This window comes from Kryptolebias marmoratus, linkage group LG12 (genome assembly GCF_001649575.2).
Source record: "Kryptolebias marmoratus isolate JLee-2015 linkage group LG12, ASM164957v2, whole genome shotgun sequence".
Lineage (NCBI taxonomy): Eukaryota > Metazoa > Chordata > Actinopteri > Cyprinodontiformes > Rivulidae > Kryptolebias > Kryptolebias marmoratus.
The window spans coordinates 2,379,543-2,399,797 of NC_051441.1; the positions used below are offsets into that span (position 1 = coordinate 2,379,543).

Here is a 20,255-nt window from a genome sequence, read left to right on the forward strand (position 1 = left end):
GAAATATTTGGTTCCCCACTGGTAACTTTTGCAAAAAAAAAACAAAGAACAAATGTCTCCAAATTCACAGGACTTGTTGTCCATGATGAGAGGAATAAACACAGTTAGACTTGTTGGTAAATTAACTGGTTGTTGTTGGATAATTAATGATCTAAATAACACTCAATCCGAATGTTATTTAGATAAAAGCGAAATACCACTTCAGGCGGAGAAAATCCGCATAAAAATATTCCAACAGTTCACTGCAAACCCATATGATGCACTCGATCCACTACAGATTACATGCAGTCTAACACCAAATAGGTGTTGTGATGAGAAGCTATTTTATTTTCTGTTTTTCAAGAGTAGTCGAGGGAAGAACCAAAAGTTAAACAACGTTTTTTTTTTTAAACTAAATCAATGACGTCATGACGTCGGTCAGTGTGCGTTCGCGCCTACGGCCGGTGTTCTGACGATCTGTGCTTCCTCGTCAGATTGTCCTACTGCAGCACGGCTATACAACGATGTCTAATGGTCTTTCACTTTCACTTCCTTCATCAGAATATCCTACCTGTTAAATATAATATAATTCTCTATTGATGGAGACAAAGACGTATTCTGCCTGATCAGTTGTCCTAATTTTTCTGCATTATAACCAGAATATTATTAAATATTGTCCACCTTTATGTGTCATCTCATTCTTTACTATTTCATTGAAGGTATTCTCAGTTTCAACACATTTATTTATAAGCTTTTATTGATCTTCAAAAGCAAAATACAAAGACAAGACAAATACAAGATTAATTAAGTCAAAGCTTATTTATAGCATTTATAAAACCTTTTTTGACCAAAGTGCAATTTATAAAAACAGTAATTTATATAAAAGCAATAAAGATGAAATTAAATACAGTAAGAAAATGCAAAGAACAGAATAAGAAATAAACTTACACAAAAAGGTCCAGATGTCCTGCTCAACTTCAACTCAAACCCAATGAAAATACTGTTTGAAATTATCATTAACATAAATTATAATGAGAGCAGAGTAAAGCTATTAGAAGAATTCATTTTAAAAAACACAAGACAGAAAACAGATGTATCTACAACAAGACAGTTACTGATTTGCTCCCAAACCAAACTAAAAACCCATAAATTATAATGGTAAACACTGAATAACACAACTGATTTCACTGCATATTATAAAAAATGTTTAACTTTTCTTTCTGTTTTCATATAAAGAACATTATATATAATGTTTAAGTGCAACTCAAATGACAATATTTTTGTTATTAATGGTTTTTATGATGAGAACTTGGTCCAATGTATTGATTAATCAGGTTTTGAAATTTGGAATTATTTAGTCAAGTCATTAAAATAAACATTTCTTGCAAAAAAAACAAACAAACATTTGATTTCAGCTGAATAAATCAGTAGATTTTGAGTCAGTTGGCTAAAATCTAAAAGCTACATTTAACTGATTGTTGCCGTTGAAAGGGAAGCTTTAAGGAAAGTTTAATTTTTAATTTGTGGTCCATTGTTGTTTCTGATCTGATTGTCAGTCAGAAGATGTAATACTACTGGATCAGACACTTTTGTTTATCTGTCTGTTTTTCATCAACTACATCAAAGTAAACTTCCTCCTCTTCTTCTTCCAGTTTCTCCAGATAAAACGGCGTCTCCAGAACAGCTTCCTTTTTCTCAGATGTTAGGAGGCCTTTACACAGAGAGTCATGGATCTGCTTCCACGAGTCGATCTCTGAGCTCCAGAGTGCAGCTCTGGCTCGGATGAACTGTGAGATCTCAGTCTCGCTGCCTTTGGCCAGACTTATGCTGTCTTTACAGATGAAGAAGACATCCATGCCAAGGAAGAGCGCATTGAGTGCGATCAAACCGGCTCGGGCCGACTTTGACACAGCAAGTGTTCCTTTAGCAGCTGCCTGACCAACATCTGGGATATCTGAGGCCACCCTGGGTATGTTACGTAATGCTTGTCCTTCCTGAGCTACCACTTTACCGGCACCTGAAACAATCTCTTCAGTTTTTAACAACTTAACAGCAGAGGCAGTGTCAGCGATCGAATCGATGCTTCTCCCAACAGCTCCAGCTTTAAAGATCACCTTACCGACTCCCAGAGCCACATCCATGCCACTCGTTTCCAGCTTGGACATAGTTTGTTGGGTCACTTCTTCCAGGCAATCCTGAAGTGTCTTCACATCTTCCATGAAGCTTTGGAAGACTTCGCTGGCTTTCTTTTGATGTGTGCGATTAACTCCAACCTCTGTCGCCGTGGTGACGATGCTGTTGACTCCGCTGGTGATCCCCATCCCAAGGCCAGTCATCGTCAGAGCGAGCGACACTCCTGCTGTAACTGGAATCAACGCCAAGCCTATGATGGAGAGAACACCTCCAACTGCCCCCACCGAGCTGCCTGCAACACTGGAGATTTTTGCTCCTTTATTCATGCGGTCCAACTGAACGGCGTTCTGCTCCAGCTCGGTTAGAAACTCCAACATCCGGGGCTGACGCTCGCTGAACTCTTTTATGAAGTCATCGGACGATTCCTCCTGGAATAAAAACACCATCCGGAAGTATGGGTCCATCCTAGGAGGGGGGGAAAAAAAAAGAAAAAATGGGTAAAATAGTCAGTAATTAAAGGTCTAGCATTCCTTGAAGGATTGCATATCGCCCGCCAACTTTCATTCCAGAGTTTCGAACTGAGTTATCAGATGTTGAGAAATGACCAAGTTAGAATTGTTTGAAAATAACATTATGCACAATCTGCAGCAATCTCTTAGCAAGACTGTCAGCTACTACCACCCCAAACTGAAGCTCAGTTTTAGATGTCAACCTAATGGTCGCTTTATAAAAGTTTCAATAAAACTCATCTGGTGGTTCCTGAGATATTATCCTTACAGTCCAGACAAACACACGCACAGAGGCGAAAATATTATTGGTGCAGAGATGCAGAGGAGGGACTATAAACTTAAAAAGACAAAGAGAAAGAGGAAGGCCAAACAGGTGACATGTGAATGAAGACAGACTAAAGAAAAACAAGAAGAGGAGGAAGAAGTGGAAGGACTATAAACTCAGAGCTGAGACCCCAAATCAAAATCTGTCCCATAAAACCCTGGACAGGTTCTGTATTTGGTGTCAAACAAATATCTGATGAAACATACCTGATTTCATCAAGCTGATTAATGTGATCAAGCATCCTCTGAGCGTCGTTTTCAGCCAAACCCTCACTGATGTTTACCACAACTTGCTCTATCTTCTTCAAGGTAAAGTCACTGAAGCAGCTGAGAAAAAAACAGAAAGTTTTAAAGATGATGATTTTTCTTCACTCTGAATAGTAGCTGGTGTGATTTACAAGATTTTACCTTTTCTCCATCTTCTCACAAATCTTTTTGCTGGTCTGAATGTATCTGTCCAGCTGATATGCCAGGACATCTAAGTTCTGGCATTTAGGAAGGAAGAAGACGTTTGCGTCTCTTTTGAACTCCAGCAGGAGAGGACAGATGTGTCGTGCAGCCGTGAGGACAACCTGAACGTCGTCAAAGCTGATCTTCTCAGGCAGGAGTAACAGCTGGTTGTCTTTGAAAACGTGCAGCGAGGTGACCGCCAGCTTCTCCACTGCATCCAGGAAGCAGCTGAGCTTCTCCAGACCGTCCATGGTGTCCTTCAACACTTCGGTCAGCTCAGTCTCCAGCTCTGCGTACTTGCTGTCTGTCTTTATCTGGAACTTGCTCCTCATATATTCCACAAAAGCCTTTCCTTTCTCCTTTGACTCATTAACATGGCTGATGCTTAAGTCGATTCTGTCAGCTCTGTCTTTGATGTCCATCATCATGACTAACTCTGTCTCCCTCCGCAGCGTCCACTTCGGGAACAGGTCACAGAATCCCCTCGCTGTGTGGATGCAGGTCAGGGTGTCTGTGGTGTAATGGAGCAGGGCCTCCTCGAGTTCCTTTCTGTAAACCAAAAAATGACAAAGAAGAATTAAGATTAGTGCTCTAAGAACCTGGAATTTGTTTTTATTCCAGTAAAGCTTTTGTCTTATGCTCTACAGTATGAGGACGGACAGTTGTCCACACTTTCATGGCATCGTTCACTTATCATTTCAAATGAACTGCATCTGCAACAGGGAGCTTGGTTTGTGAGTTTAACAAAATGTAAATAAAAGCTCTGAGTTGCATTTACTTTATCCCTTCTGTATTTTACAAGAAATAAATTAACGAGGCACCACAAAGATGCATCAGTTCTGCCTTTTACACTCAGATCAAATAAAGCCAGAAAAGAACTCACAAAACCCAGAAAGAGACTAAATAATTCATGAAAAAGAACAGAAACTTTCTAAAACACACAAGAAATTACAACAAACACATTTACTGTAATGGAGCCTGGATCAACAATAATAGTCCACTTGAGAGACAAGAACATGCCGTTCAGGTTAAACAACAAACTGTGGAGCCAGAGGCCGTCTGAACAAACTTTACATAAACTAGAAGCACTCAAAGGGAAAACCTCCACCAAGGCCACGGGATCATGATCAGATCACCACCAACCCCAACATTTCCTGAAAATTTCCTCAAAATCTGTTCATTAGTTTTTAAGTAAACAGACCAACAAACACAACCAAAACCAGAACCTCCTTGGTGGAGGTAATGAATTGTTGGGATGGCCCACGGTTCTTCTGATGCATTAGCTGAGGGTTCAGGAGGCAACAATCCCAGAACAACCCACAGCTTCAGACTCTCCTCTCACTCGTGATGTCACACAAACAGGGAGACAAACTCGGGGAAACAGAAGGCTCTGATAACTGCTGAAAGGCTCTTCTGTTCGGTTTTTAAACGCTTAAAGAATGCCATCATTGTTCCACTTCCACAGTCTCCAGCCTCAGAGATCTGGGTCTTGTTGTGCTCACAAATATTATATATGCACAACTTCTATTCACAACTGCTTTGATTCATACTTTTACTTCAATCATACTTTTCACCCGTAAAAAAATCAAAAGCAGACTAACTTTTGAGTTTCTGAACTGAGAAATTTATACATTCAGTTTTTTCTGAGCCAATCTAAAGAAGATTTTATACAAAACAAGTTTGTTATCTTAGCAGGAATTACACAGAGCTTCTAAATCTGTTCTTAATGATTATAAGTCCTTGTTCTGATTAACATGACTTTGTTATTGAAGCTCATAATAACTGTATTCAGTGACTCATATTTATCCACAAATAAGAAGCCAAGGCCTGATATTATTCAGGTTTCAACATGTTATATGTAGAAGAAAAGTGGAAGGAAAGTGAAACTTCAGGTCTTATCTAGGACAAATAAAAACCAATGAGTCACCTTTAATTTTCTCAGTTTATCAAGTATCAAACTTGCAACAAAACTAACTTTCTCTTGTCCAACTGAGTGTTACAGAGATTTAGCAGTTTTATCACCTGAGAAATAAAAAGAAAAGCTGTTGCACATTCTGCAACAGCTTTTCTGTTTTCAACAGTATTAAACAGTTCTATAAATTGACCAGCAGATGTCGCCAAAACCAAGTTTCTAAGGTGAGAGAAAGTAAAGTTCCTGTTTAAACAAGAGTTTGAGCACATTTAAAAATAAAACAACCTTAGTTATTATTATTTACAGATATTGAGCTGAATTTGGTGTGATAATAGCTGGGAGTCTACCTCGACTCAGATTCACATCTTGGGAGATTTCACGATGTTGCATCGGATCACTTTGTCCCAAACAAGTCTCTTTGTAAACTTTATCCTTAAAGAACCTGCCTTTTGTCTTGAAACAAAGAAAAAGATCATTTCATGTCAGCAAATGCTGCTTAAAAGAGGAAGAGAAAGAAATCTCTTCAAGTTATGTAAGTTTAACTGATAGTATCTGGGCTCACAGCTTCCTCATATTTCATGTTCTGTTGGGTTTAATCAGATGGTGCATATTTCCCATACCTGTACAAATGTATGCAGGCAAACTACTAGTTTTACACGTCAACAAATTCATGATCAAACGAATGAGAGACTGTATTGGTAATAACTGTGCTGCATAATCCAAATAGAATGGGTCAATGTACGGACATAATATGAAGAACACGTGCTGTGAGGAAAGTGAAACTTCAGGTCTTATCTTTCTTATGTTTGACAAATAAAAACCAATGAGTCACCTTTAATTTTCTCACTGCTTATCAAGTATCAGTGTTGCAACAAAACTAGGTTTCTCTTGTCCAGATGAGTGTTACAGAGATTTAGCTGCTTTATTACCTGAGAACTAATAATAAAACAAACTGTTGAACATTCTGCAACATATTTTTTCTTTTTTCAACAGTGTTAAGCAGTTCTATAAATTGACCAGCAGATGTTGCCAAAAGCACACAGTTTCTAAGATGAGAGAAAGCAAAGCCTCAGTTTAAACAGGAGTTTGAGCACATTTAAAAATAAAACAACCTTAGTTACTTTATTCTCTTAATGCAGATAGTTTCCCATCTGTATACTGTGTTATAAAACACCAATTTAAGCGTTTTTTTATGACTACAAATGCAATGATATTAGGAGATAATTTGTTTTCCCGCACAAGGTTTAGTTTATACTCTTTTAAAATTCCCTTTTGCTGTAAAACACGGATTTATTTCACAATCACGTGGCTTTAAGTAATTACTCAATCATGTAATAATAGTCTAATAGCAAACACAACTTTTTTATTTTGTACTGAAATCTAAAAACTAGTTGCTCACGTTGAAACAAAGTTTAAACCTGAAACATTCAGATTATGTGACGTCACTTGTCAGACTGTACCTTGCTGCAGACATCTTCCTCTTTGTTTGCCGTCTTCACCTGTTTTAAGATCTCTCCTCTGCCTTCGTGAATAAAGTAAAGATTTGAAGAGCGGACAGAAAGTTTGCTGTGGTTAAAACACAGAATCTTCTCTCGGTGTGAAACTTTCTGTGACTTCAGGCATGTTTGGTTTCGTTTTTCATATCTCCTCATCAACAGGTTGAACCGCTCCCATGTTAACCCTCCACCGTCAGCCGAGCTGTTTGTTTAGCAGTTTGGTCATAAAAACAATGACGACCTGTTGTTGTAGACTGGATCAGCGCTTCTGTCTGGCCACGCCCACTTTAGGACTCAAAACCAATCAACTAAAGGATCTCAACTCTAACAACCAATCACAGCAGAGCTCATCTCCCACTTCCTCCCTTCGGCTGATCCAATATAGCAGCAGCTTTAGATTCTTTTTTTTTTTTTTTGTATGTGTGACAAAAAAGTTAATCGGAGGAAATAATGCAGGAAAAATTTCCGCCTTTTAATGTCATGTGCAGTGTTTGTTTGATGTTGAACAACTGTAAAAAAATAAAAACAATAAAATAAAAACGTAAACAAGCCTCTTCCTTTTCACTGCTCACTTCCTGGTGATGCCTTCCTGTGCTGAAGGGAACCAACAACCCGAGTCAGTAACCAAACATTACCGGGTTATTACTACATTTTTAAAATAAATAAATACAGTTAAAAATATACACACATATAGGCTATATATAAAAATGTTTTAAACCACTCTCCGCCTCTTTATATTTTCCTTCCAAGCAGACAGATTTTCTCAGAACTTCTTCGGACTTTCTGGTGTCAGGATGGTTTTGTTTTGGATCTTGAAGACCACTGAAGTCTATCCCAAATTATTCCATCATTTAGGATTAACATAACCTGGATTACTATGATTCTAGACCAACAAAGTTAGTTTGATAATACATAGACAGTCAAGACAATTTGGACAAATCTTCTGCAAACATGAGACATGAGATTAAATACCTCATTTCAGAGGAAGAACCTCATATCAACCATTAAACACAGTAGTGGAGTAATAAAACTCCACATCACATCAAAGACTGTTTGAAGATCATCTGGAACTATTGGTTTAAATATTAGGTTGGAGCAGCTGCAGGATGCATGAAGTGGAGCTGGAGTAAAGGCTGTGTGTGTGTGGGTGTGTGTGTGCAGCACAGGGACATTCATGTCAGAACGCTCGCTCAGCTGCTCTCAGCTCAGCGCCGACACCCAGGGATCAGGGCAGAAACAATGCTGACATGGCAGTGTCCTCACATGCAAACGTGATGCAAAATGTTACAAAACACAACAGCAGCAGAGAAGGAAAAGTACAGATATATGTTGTGATGCTTTATATACCGCTACCTGGGAGACTTTAGTGGCACGTATATCTTTTACTTGTGTATGGTTCATATGTAAGGTGCTCTCATGGCAGTGTTGATGCTCATAAGTGGAAGAACCAGGAGGCAACAGGTTCAGGAGAGAAACTCAGACACTCCTCCCCCCAGAAACACTTTCCAGCTCCTCCGGAGGGATCCTACATCGTTCCCTGGCCAGAGAGGATACATATTCCTTTAATTTAGTTCTGGGTCTGCCACTGGTCTCTTTCCAGGGAGACATCCTAAGAAAATTTCCAGAAGGAGGCGTCCTAAGAAGTCGCTCGAACCACCTCAGCTGACAACTTTTGATCAAGAGGAGTATATTATCTTTACATGGTAAAAGAAGGAAGAAGAAATGTCCTACACACTGTTCACATACAGTACATGTGTTTATGTCTGCAAGTTGTGACAGCCCAATGTGTAAATGTTATATGTATGCAGTACATAACTGCAAATATGTACAGGATATTACATATTTAAACATTAGTGTTTTATACTTTTTTGATCTTTGTCTGAAGACTTCAGGTTGTGAGATTTGTTTATATTCTGAATTCTGTTCTTTAAACAGTGGATTGGTTTAATTATAAAGTCTGCAGAGGTTCTGTATTTTTTCTGCAGAGAACAAGAACAATATACAAAAAAAAACATTTTTCATGTTTTTTTTAACAGAAAATATGAAAACTGAGATTCTGACACCAAAGTGTGAATAAAATTCACAGCAGTCACTCTCCTACAGGGCAGTACTCATCCTTAAAGGGTGAGTACTGCCATATTTTAAACCCCTCCACTTTGGTTCACATATCCATCTTTTTCCTCATCGTTGACTTTGTACAAGTTTCTTTAAACCTGAGCATTACTGAACCTCGTCTTTGTTAGGGCTTCATTCATGCTTCAGGATGCAGCTGTTCAGAGGCTCTGTATTAATAAATGCTGAACTGGGAGCAGCAGAAACCTTCCTGTCCAAAAGTGTCTGAGAGGATCCCGTCTGATATCTGACATGTGGGCCCTGAGGCCTGAGAGAAACATGATGATGGCTTTTTGTTTCCAGGAGGAGACCTGCACAGACACTCAGTGTGACGCTGCTGCTTACATGAGCAGCTGAGCGACACTTTTCATTTATACCAGCCATTGTTTTTTACTTTTTATCCTTTTTACCTTTCTTCTTGGGTTACAAGATAATTCCAAAATAAAAGCATAAAAGGGTTAAAAAGCCATCACGCAATAATTAACCCCTAAATTTTGAACTCCAAAAGCTGCTTAAGACTTTCTGATCTTCTGTTATGGTTTTTCTGTTTTGTTTGGGGAGGTTAGTACCTGTTTATTGTGTTTTTATTTGTTGTTTTCTTTTACTAACTTGTTTCAGTTGTGATTTAGTTATAATGCTTATAGTTCAAATAGTACTAATTTGTTCAGCTTTTTTAATTTGCTCAAGGAAAAGATTTATTGTCACTTTAACATTCGTAGGATTCGTAGCTCATTTTAACCACTTGGATCCAGTATCTTGTTCCTTCACTCATGATCCAAACCTCATGACCACAGATGAGGGCTGCAACGTAGATGGACCAGTAAATAGAGAGCTTTGCCTTTCAACTCACCTGTTTCTTTACCACAATCGACAAAAGCAACGCCCTCATCACTGCGGATGAGGCCCCGGTCCGTTGATGTAATGTACAGAATGAGAAAAACCTTTTCAAAATAAAACATGTGAAGATCTTTTAAAATATGAGCTGTTATTACTGAATAAAATTATTAACCCTCCCATGGTCTTCGGATCAAACTGATCCAAAATTACAAGAGCATTTCTGCCTCTCTTTGCCTCTCTGTTCTGAGGGCTTCATGAGGGTTAATTCAAGGAGGAAAACAATTAATTTCCTGTAGAACTGCTCAAACATGTGCTGGTCCTTTTAAAATCTTTAGTGATGAAACAGTGCAGCTTTTGCTCCAGGAAATGAAATTGTACATGTTGTTCCTGCAGCAACACAAGACCATACTCTTGATTTTACTGACACAGTTTTAACTAAAGTAGAAGTTCAGTCAGTGTTTTTTACTGGTACTGAAGTATTTTCACATTTAGATGTTAGCACCTGTGCTTAATTATTGTAGCAAATGGATTTTATTTGGGCAGAGTTATTGGTTTTGTTTGGATTGTTGCTTTTCGATCAGTTGCAGTGAAGACGTTTGACCAGCAGAGGGCGGCAGACTCCACAGAGGCTGCGCTGCAGGGAGCTGTCCTTTCAGCACCACGCTCTCACTTCTGCGCTATAACTGCACATCAAACACACAGGAGGCTGGTTGTAAAATGACATTTATTGGTTTGATTATGAGATCAGGTATTTAAATCAATTACGTTATTTAAAAAAAACAGTTCTGTGGTTCATCCACGGTGCTAATGATCATTCATAGAGAAAATCAGAGCATTCATGTGAACCTCTAAAGCTATAACATGTTACCTAAATGATATAATTTACCAGAATAAGTTCAAGTAAAACGAAGTGAAGTTGATGGAGGAGCTGCAACAATTGGATGTGTCGATAACAAGGAGCCTTAAATCTCAGCCTGTGCGCACAGGAACAGTTCAGTGATGCACCATTTAACGACAGAGAGAGACCCCCTCGTTCCGCCCCCTCCACCACTCACAAATTTAAAAAAAAATCTTTAATATCTTTCCAGCAGAGCCTCCATTGCTGCAGCGCAGAGAACAGGCAGATTTACTGAGGGGCCTTTAAAGAAGTGGATGAGGAAGATTTAAACTAACCTGCAGAATTCGGAGCAGCTGCTGGGAGAGAGAAGCTGAATGCATGAAGCTCCGCTGACATCGTGACAACACTGTGGATCTGTGAGGCTCCCTCTCCTGATTGTGTAATACAGGATTTTTTTTTCTTCCTGCAAAGCTTCCAAACCTGCATCCGTGAGGAGAGAAAGGAGCAGAGGAAGAGGAGGAGGAGGAGGAGGGGTAAAACCAGGGGCATTGCAACGTTCATCCGAGCTCATTTTTCTTCCTTTTAATGGCGCAAGGGCTCCTACCCGAACGGGACTGTCCTGGGTGTGAAACCGCCGCGGTGGATCTGGGTCTCCAGGCAGCATCAGCACCACCAGCATCCCCCTCCTCCATCATCCGCGGCTGCGGCGGCGCCCACACCGACTCCTCGTCCTCCTCCTGCCGGCTCCATGTCGAGTGATCGTCGGCTTGTCCTGCTGGATGCTCCCCGCTCTCTCCGGATCGTCGACGGACCGAACCTCCTCTGACCGCAGACCCCCATTTTCAGCGGAATCCTGCCCAGAAGTATAGGGCTCCATATGGAAACTGGGGATCAAAATTTTAGGAAAAAGGAAAATCTAAGCGGTTAATTTATTTTTATTTTATTTTACTGTTATTTTTTAGCGTCTCTATCTATTTCCTGTAAGATATTCCGCCTGTTAATTAATTAATTTAATCTTTGAGCCTTGGTTTCCTCATCCCACCGGCTTGATTTGTGATTTTCTTTTGGGCTGTTATAAAACACCCAGAAAATAGCTTTGATTTCTTGGCTACGAGACTCGAACGGGTCCGTTTGTTCGTTATTTTCTGTTGAAATGATAGATTTGACATTCGTTTCCCTCCCCTTTTGCTTTCCCCCACCTTTTTGATTAACAAACCCCTTTAGAATAATAATTGCCTAATAACACTAGTGTTTAGACATAGCTGTGGATTGGCAGCCTCGGAGTCTCTGATTAAAGTAATATTGAACTGTTTTACTGTAAGTCGTAAGTCTGCCGACATCTGAGCCCCTGGAAATTCAGCTTTAAAGAACAGGTTGTTTTTTTAAGGTCTGCAGACCCCATTTCAACCAACTCCTTAGGTTTAATTCACCCTCAGTGTTTTTATTCCCAATTTGCTGCTGCAGTGTGGGCTCCATCTGCAGCCACAGGCCTTCTTCCATCCTCTGCATCTTCGCTTCTCCACTCGTTTATTTCAGAAAAGTGATATCTGACCAGGAGGGGAAACCAGCCCTGCCTCGCTCCCCCCATCTCCAAACAAACCCCCCAGTTTTTTCTCCTGTTGTGGTCCTCACCCAAACGCAACCATAAGGTTCCTACCGCATCCTCCTCCTCCTTCCTCCCTCTCCTTCCGCTCGAGTCTGACCCGGTTTTTCGGCTTGGTTTGGTCCCGCAAATTTTCAAATATTTACTTCCTGTACATCAAGAGGAAAGGGGGTCCCCCTTTCATGGAATGCGGAAACATGGGTCTGTTCGACCGCGGAGTCCAGATGCTGCTGACCACAGTGGGCGCCTTCGCGGCCTTCAGCCTCATGACCATCGCGGTCGGCACGGACTACTGGCTGTACTCGCGCGGCGTCTGCAGGTCCAAGTCCATGAGCGAGAACGAGACCAGCAAGAAGAACGAGGAGGTGATGACCCACTCGGGCTTGTGGAGGACCTGCTGCTTGGAAGGTAAGAGGAGGGTCTGTAAACGTGAGCCTGCCAGACAAACAGTTATCATTTGCATGCAACTGGTTTTTCAGGACTTGGTGCAACTGGTTCCAGTCAAACAGATGAAATATGAGGAGCAGGGGCGGATCTAGGGACTTTTTCTTGGGGTGGCAAAGGTGGGGCAGGACATTCCAGCAAGGAGGCAGAGTTTACAGCTGCAGGAAAACTTTACTTTTAGACCCAATTTTATCTGAACTACACAAATTACATAAAACACTTCACCAAATGCTGTTTGTCAGCAACTTCATTATTTCCCAGATTCAGCAAAGACTGACAGTCAGTTGTTTTCCCTCAAACATTTGCATTGACACAAAGTCCATGAATGTTTTGGAAACTGGAAATTTTCATCAGGAAACAAACAGCGACAACAAACTAGTGGTGATTTGAGTTTTGGTCAAAAAACGATGATAATCCATTTTAACAGGTTTGAGTTTCTTTTCATCTTTAGAATAATAAAACAATATGGAATCAGTGGCAAACAGGAAGAGAATAAAGCTCAGTTTTCTTGTATTTTGACACAAGACGTTGTCAGGAAGTTGCAACAAAGATCCACTAAAAATATATTAACCCTGTTAGGTCAGAGACAAACATCAGCTGTGATTAACAGAAGGGAGAGATTCACATCATTTTCCGAAACAATAAAAAGTATATTGTCTCAGGAGAGACAACAAGACTGCAGAAGGTTCTGATCCAGTAATTGGATAAAGGGCTATTTCACAGAACTTATGGCATTTGGACCACCTTAGATCAGCTCAAATATAAGACACTTGGGCTAAATTATTCTACATTGATTACAGATTAAACATAAAACAGTTTGTGATTTGTGAAATCTATACTTTATTCACAACAGTTCAAAACAGGAAGATTTCAGAGTTCTTTGGGCATCTTGACCGCCGTAGGTCAGGTCCAGTTCAATAATCAGAATAATGAAGACATTTCAAACTTTGAATAGATTATCCTCTACTTAAAAATCAGACTCTTTAAAACTAAAGTTTGTGATCTGTGAAACATTTATTGCATCATTTAAAAAAATTACACTTGACCGGTGGTCCAATATTACAAAAGAAGTTTCCCACTCCAGTTGGTGGGTGAAACCATTTTAAAATTGAAGAGGGGTGTGTGTGAGCTTGGAGGATAGAGGTTGAAGTTCTTACAATGCCAGCTGCCACTCCCTAAAACCACCAGTGATGAAGAGTAAAAGTCAAACTCTTTATTTCACTGCAGTTATTGACAACAGGAAGATGAAAATGCTGCCAACAGACTAAGTTAAAAATAATAGCACTGTGTTGGTTTTTTGTACTTTTCTTAATGAAACAATCCAGCTTAAAAAGATTTCTTTTGAGATAAATTATTCCAGAATTATCCTGCTGCTTTTAAGAGAAAAATGTGCATTCTGCAGTCAGTGTCATTTTAGTCTTATATTATCATTTTATTTCTTATAAAATGTTAAAAGATGTTGATGCAGCCTCAGCCCAAAATTCCAACATATCTTTGTAACAATCTTCATTATTTCATTGCTATTCCTGATTGAGCCACACATCTTGATGTATAATTTCCTTGTTTCATTTCAAAGCTAATAGAGTCAAATTGAATCATTGGTATTTTTTAAATAACTGATGCTGAAAATGTTTAGTCTGAGTGAATACAAGCTTACCAAACTCATGAGAAACTTGAACGTTAACTTCTCTTTTATGCAAATGTAAGAGTTTTTACCTCTGTGAAATATTTTATTCTTTTAATTGTGCATTTATTGACTGTATCTGATGTAGAAATCCTGTCATGATACATGCAAAATGAGATAGAATGCATCAAGAAGACTCTGCTTTATTCAAACAAAAGATATATAGACCAATAAGTTCTAACTTTGTACATAAATCCTCAGCAACTCTTCTAGTATGAAGAACAGCAGAATTATTTCCTCTTTTATAGCACAATATGACATAAAAACATCTTTTTATTGTTGAGATGTAAGACTAAACCTCTCTTAAATAATAAAAAAAAAAGATTTTAAATTGTTTATCTTCTGGGTGAAGCAACTTTCTGATCACATCTTCCAAACTAAGCAGTTTTAGTCGTAAAGCAGATGTTAAGTAATGAAATCACACATCTAAGCTGTAGTACGGGAGGATTCTTTATCATTTATCAGCCTGAATTATTTGAAAAGAATCACTTCAGTTTAACCCTAATTAAAGAAGCTGCAGGTGATCTGTACCTTTAAAGGGGACGTGACACTGGCTCAGTTTGGACAGCGGGAGATGACTCCTGACCTGCCTGACAGCCCAGATGACAGAAGTTCTGCCTGTCACGTGACCTCTGACCTGCCTGCACCGTCTGAGATGCCAGACAGCCTCACCTCCTGAGAACAGGTTTCCAGACGACCTCCCCTGTCAGACAGAGGAGGCGTGCTTCCTGTCAGGGCCCGGTGGAGGCTTTAGAAGGAGGCGCTGTAACCTTGTGAAGGCACAGAGTGTTAAAGATCTTCTTAAGTCCTGAAAGGATGGAGATTCTGACTTCATGCTGCTGAGGCTTCGGTGATAAGCAGCTGTTCTCTCTCTGCGCAAAGCTTTATAACTGGGTTTTCAAGGATATTTCACAGAATGTGAAAGAGGTACAGAAAACACAGTCGTCACCTTCACAAAGCTTTAAAAGGTGTAGCTTATTGAAGGTGGTGTTTTGGGCAAATAAGCTATTTTAAAAACAGTTCCACATTCTCAGCTCAGCCCCAATCAACAATCCTGTGCAGGTTGATGAACACTGTTGGGTAAATATTTTCCTCAGCACGTAGTGAACAAAAGAGCCAAAAAGAGTGAAAACTGTGATGGTTCAGGTTCAGAAACTAAACTCAGTTTAAAGCAGAGGTCTATAACCTGCGACTCTGGCATTGAATGTGGTTCTTTATCCCCTCTGCAGTGGCTCTTTATAACTTCAACAATATATTATGTAAAGGAGTTTGAAATGAGTAATTTTGAGTAATCCATCTGCTTCAAGTGCATGCAGTGTAGTTTAATAGACCTTCTTGTTCTTAAATGCAACATAGGTTTGTGAAAAGGGACATTTTACTCACTTGGTTTGTAAATTCAGAAGTTTTTTCTTGGTTTGGGTTTGTTTTTTTATTGATAGGGCTGCATGTTTCAGTCACAGGCTACGTAAGGTTTCCTCCACACTGAATAGGACTTTGCTACACTCTCCATGACCTTCACAACCTATTCAAGTGTGGCAGGATTGTGGCAAACTTAAGGCACTTTCACAAAAAAGACTCAGACGCCTTTTGGTTGTCATAAATACAGCTCACATCTCTTTTGGTTGCTTTAAATCTGAACATTTATGTCTATCTGGGATGTGGCGATGCTCCTTTAGTGATTGATGAATGTTCAAAGGGAGCATAAAGATGGACTGGTCTTTGTGAAAGTTCCTGTCAGAAAACCTCCTTTAGTGTGAAGGTAATCGTAACGTTGTTACAGTCTTAGTACTCACTATCACATAGGATTTTCCTGCTATTTACTGCATCCCCGAGATGCTTTCCTGCACTCTCACTCCGCTCTATACACCTACCTTGGTACAACTCCCTCACACTGTATCAGGATGCAGTTAGGGTGTAACACGTCTGCTCTAAGTTGCTTCAGTGACTTTGTCGGGATCGTGGTCATAGCCTAAACATGGAGGCCAGCGTGGTCAGTTCTGCTTCAAATTTCAGGTGACCAAGCCACATTGCTGTGCTTGCCCCACGTCACATTTCCCACCCAGGACCCCAATATGCTGCCACAATGATGATGAAGCCGCACAGATGTGGTGTGGAAGTTTTTACATCCTAGCAGAGTTGTTATCCAGTGCGAACCACTTAAAAACTAAAGTTATCTGTGGAGAATGTTGGGCTAAATGGATGAGCAACAAAAACCGAGAACTTTGATGCTGAGGATTATTTCCTCTTATACTGATAGTCAGCATCACTTCTTTTGCTTACAGCTATCACATAGCTCCTTCTAACCACCCTCCCTGAATAATACTTTTTTAATCACAGCACACATACGTTCTGTGACAAGATGTGGATAAAGAATCTACGGCAGGTCATGTTGGTTTAGTCTCAAAACTGGACTTTAAATACTTTCATTCATTTCCTATGGAAAATCAATAGTTTTCTCAGAGAGCAGGAACCTGATGAATATAGTCATTAATTTGCATCACAATCAGCTGTTGATGTAAATTGATGTATAGATGAAAAAAGTGATACAATGATTGGGATTGCTGATAGAAAAAAAAGAGTTGTATGACGATACAATGCATAAAGCTTTGCTGTCAGTTGCATATGTGGGTGAATGAGAAAGGCTACTTTTTAAATACATTTAGTGCATTTAGCATGATGTGAGATAAATTTTTTAATTGAAGGGAGGAAGAAAAAGAGCAACAATACTCAAATTCCAAAAATCCTATCATCGCCTCTAAAACAAAAGGTTCATTAGCAGTCCAGGTCTACGTCTGGTGTTTACACCTCAGCTGTACCTGAGAAGCTGCTGAGGAGCCAACAACAGAAACCTGTGATTTCACCCAGCGAGGTCCAGATGTGTGTGTGTGCAGAGTCTCTGCTCCCTGAGAAGAAGCAGCGCTGTTCTTACAGTGGTGCAGATAGGATTAATCACAGCTGGAGTGTAACTGTGACAGTGACCGGCCTTTATCCCTGCCAAGTCGTTATTTAATTAGCAAACAAAGCCGGACAGAGTCGAGATGACATCAAAACACTTCACACTTTCAGCTCTGTGTGTGTCTGTGTGCTGCTTTTTATCAGCACAACGAACCTCTTCCTTTGAATTGGGAATCAAAATGGCAGGAAATAAACCCAGATTTGCCATTTGCGATTCATGACTAATCTTCAGCCTAGAAAAGGCGAGGCAGTGGAACCGCATTTACTTACAGGTGTCAGATTCATTTAAAGTTTTATTCAAATGACTTCCTGGGTAGGAAATTGGGTCTTAAATTAGTGGATTAGTGGTAGTTTAAACATCAGAAAAAAAAAAGTACATAACAAAAGCAGCTGTAGAGAGGCAGAGATAAGAAGGCTGTTTCCACCAAACTTGTCTGAACTGAAAGAGTCACATCAAGCTAAGAGCTAAAACAGTTGAATCTATGATTTAGACTTTTGTTTTTTTCTTCTTCACAACAACAGCCTCCATTTATCTCAGCCTGAGCAGAGAGCAATGTGACAGCCTGTTGGCATGTTGGTGGACAGTTGCACCAAGAATCATCAAATTAAAAAACAATTTGATGCTGCAGAGTGATCAGCTCACAGTGCTCGGTGGACACACGCAAACTCCACTATGTTACGTGTCTGAGTCTTCTGATTGGATCATTTTGACCTATTTAAATCATTTCAGTTTATTAAACCCAAAATCTGATTTGATTTTCAATCAGATGTAAACATATGACCTCACCTGTATTTGTTTATGGATGTTTAAACTTTGGGAAAAATCTTTTGTTTTTGTGTGTGTGACCTCAAACTCTGGAAAACATTGGGTAGAATAATAAATTAGTTTTCCAAACTTTATCTAGGAGGCAGCTCCTCCTATTTCAATCGATTTTAGTTGTCTGCTGCTCAGCCTTTTAACGGGCCTTAAAAGTTGTGTTACCATGCACAGACGTGGCTGCAGACAGTGTGGGTGCAAAGTGATATTCAGCTGGTGGGGCCGCACAGTAAACATGTGTGTTTCTGATGAATTGGCCCCCGGAGGCCGTCGCTCCTCCGTCCTATCTGAGATTCCTGTAAAAGCCCCCTCCCTCCTGCCCACCACTGTGCCAGGTGTGCCGCGCTGCTAAGCTGAGGCATTCATCTTCATTACAGCCCCGCCCTCAGGCTCCACGGTGAGGAAGGAGGTGTTGGAGAGAAATGTTGGATTTTATAATGAAGGAGGGCCACCACGGCGCCTCATGTTATCATTACTTTCTTCTTTTTTTTTAATGAGGCAACCTATCCGTAAAGCCTTATTGTTCACACTGCCAACAAATCACAGAAATCTTGTAACACAAATTCTTTTTTGTGGATAACTTACAGCAAGTGACAGATCTATATGCCCCCTTTAAAGTGCAAACATACTCAAACTCACAAAAAATTGTTCTGATTAGTCATTTGTGTCATTTTGTTTTATTATCACAGTATTTTTTGTGTGTTTCTGTTACCAAAACATCTCAAGTACTTGACAAATTTTTATGAAAATTGCAGAAAATAATCATTGGCTGTACATCAGCAACTGATTCGTTTTTGGAGTCAACCTGATTCAAGATGGCCGACACAGCCAAGTGACCTTCAAAAACACAAAAACGTTTTGTACTTTTTTGTCCATTAAACTGTAAATTTAGGCTCAGTTTTAAGCACTACTTTTTCACTCTACCAAGTTAATATTTTCTGTAAAAACATGAGAATCCGCCCGTATAATAAAGTGTCTCTGACTTCCTCATGGCCTCCCACAGCTCCTGTCAATCAGTGCACGTCAGTCCACGCATCCTGCCTCATGATTTTATGCATCAGTATGTGGGAGCAACAATGTAATGTATGTTCGTGCATCATAAAAACAGGCGTGGGAGTATGTTGTGTGCAGGGAGGTGGAAGGAGATAAAAGCAGGTAGCAGAGCAAAGCAGAAGAGATTAATCCCAATCAGATAAGGATTACCCTGCTGGAGTTTGCCCACCCAGGCTAATGTCCTGGCCCTAAAGTGGCATTACGCTGTATTATGACACCAAACATCCAGTTGGTTCAGATTACAGTTCTAAGCTGAGGCCAAAACAAATAGAAAACAAGTTGTTGGAGGTGAAAAGGAGCCTTGTCTCCTGAGTATCACTCCTCTCTGCTGCCTCCTCCTTCATCTGATAACAGCCGGAGTAAAGTGACTGCACTGTCACTCTGCCCTGCAGCCGGCGATGGATGGGATTCATTTTGCCCTCGCCTGCCTCCACCGGAGCTCCGCTGAGAGTGCACACAGTCACTGCTGAATGTGATTGGTTTATCACTCTCCACTTTGCCCTCTCCATTGCCCACTAAGAGCAAATTACAGCCCACCCATTACAGAATTAAGCCGAGGACAGAGACGGTGAAGATCAGTGCAGGGCTCTGGCCTCTGGTTGTGATACTGGTGAAGCTGCCCTTTGCAATCATTCTTCCAGCCACAGAAAACAGACTCTGGTATCAGAGTGGAGTTCATTGATTACATTGGAGAGCAGCCTGGGGTCTGTTATATAGCTCATTAGACACATGCAGTTCGTTGTGTTACATTATTGTAAAGTATCTTACACCGTTTTATATTTGTTGCACTGCTTCTGTGGGTTTACATGTGTGTTTACACAACAATCCTGGTTTAAAAGATGTCCAGATCACATAAAATGGGTTCATAATCAATTCAACTCAAACTGCAGTCATAGTCAATAAAATGAAAGTAAAAATAGTTGTAATTAAAACAACCTAAATTCCTGGCAGCAGCTCTGATATTCCAGCCACTTTCAGCCCTGGAAGTCTCTGCTGGTATCAGGCTTTGCTGCAGCTGTTACACAAACACAGCATGTGTCACAGTAAATGAACGACTACAAGGATTAAATGAATCATTTCTGGTTTGCAATTGAGAATTCTAAAAATTC

General features: G+C 40.1%; 2 protein-coding genes across 2 annotated transcripts in view; one reads left to right on the forward strand and one right to left on the reverse strand.

The window, feature by feature from the left end:
- Positions 1-718: 718 nt before the first annotated feature.
- On the reverse strand, positions 719-7,051 carry apol (apolipoprotein L). The gene is made up of 4 exons (XM_017419342.3): positions 6,768-7,051; positions 3,354-3,944; positions 3,153-3,272; positions 719-2,577 (listed from the first exon to the last, which is right to left on the reverse strand). The coding sequence occupies exons 1-4, from the start codon at positions 6,779-6,781 to the stop codon at positions 1,551-1,553; spliced, it is 1,752 nt and encodes a 583-aa protein (XP_017274831.1). The 5' UTR covers positions 6,782-7,051; the 3' UTR covers positions 719-1,550.
- A 3,447-nt stretch (positions 7,052-10,498) lies between these two features.
- cacng2a (calcium channel, voltage-dependent, gamma subunit 2a) overlaps positions 10,499-20,255 on the forward strand; it is a 55,138-nt gene continuing 45,381 nt past the window's right edge. The window contains exon 1 of the mRNA XM_017419286.3: positions 10,499-12,601. Within this exon, the coding sequence (XP_017274775.1) occupies positions 12,376-12,601 (226 nt within the window). The 5' untranslated portion in view covers positions 10,499-12,375. The remainder of the gene's footprint in view (positions 12,602-20,255) is intronic.

Coding starts and splice junctions, on each gene's coding strand:
- apol (XM_017419342.3), bottom strand. Junction 3,273..3,353: donor TGTGAGAAGATGGAGAAAAG/GTAAAATCTTGT, acceptor TTTTTTTCTCAG/CTGCTTCAGTGACTTTACCT. Junction 2,578..3,152: donor AATCAGCTTGATGAAATCAG/GTATGTTTCATC, acceptor CCCCCCTCCTAG/GATGGACCCATACTTCCGGA.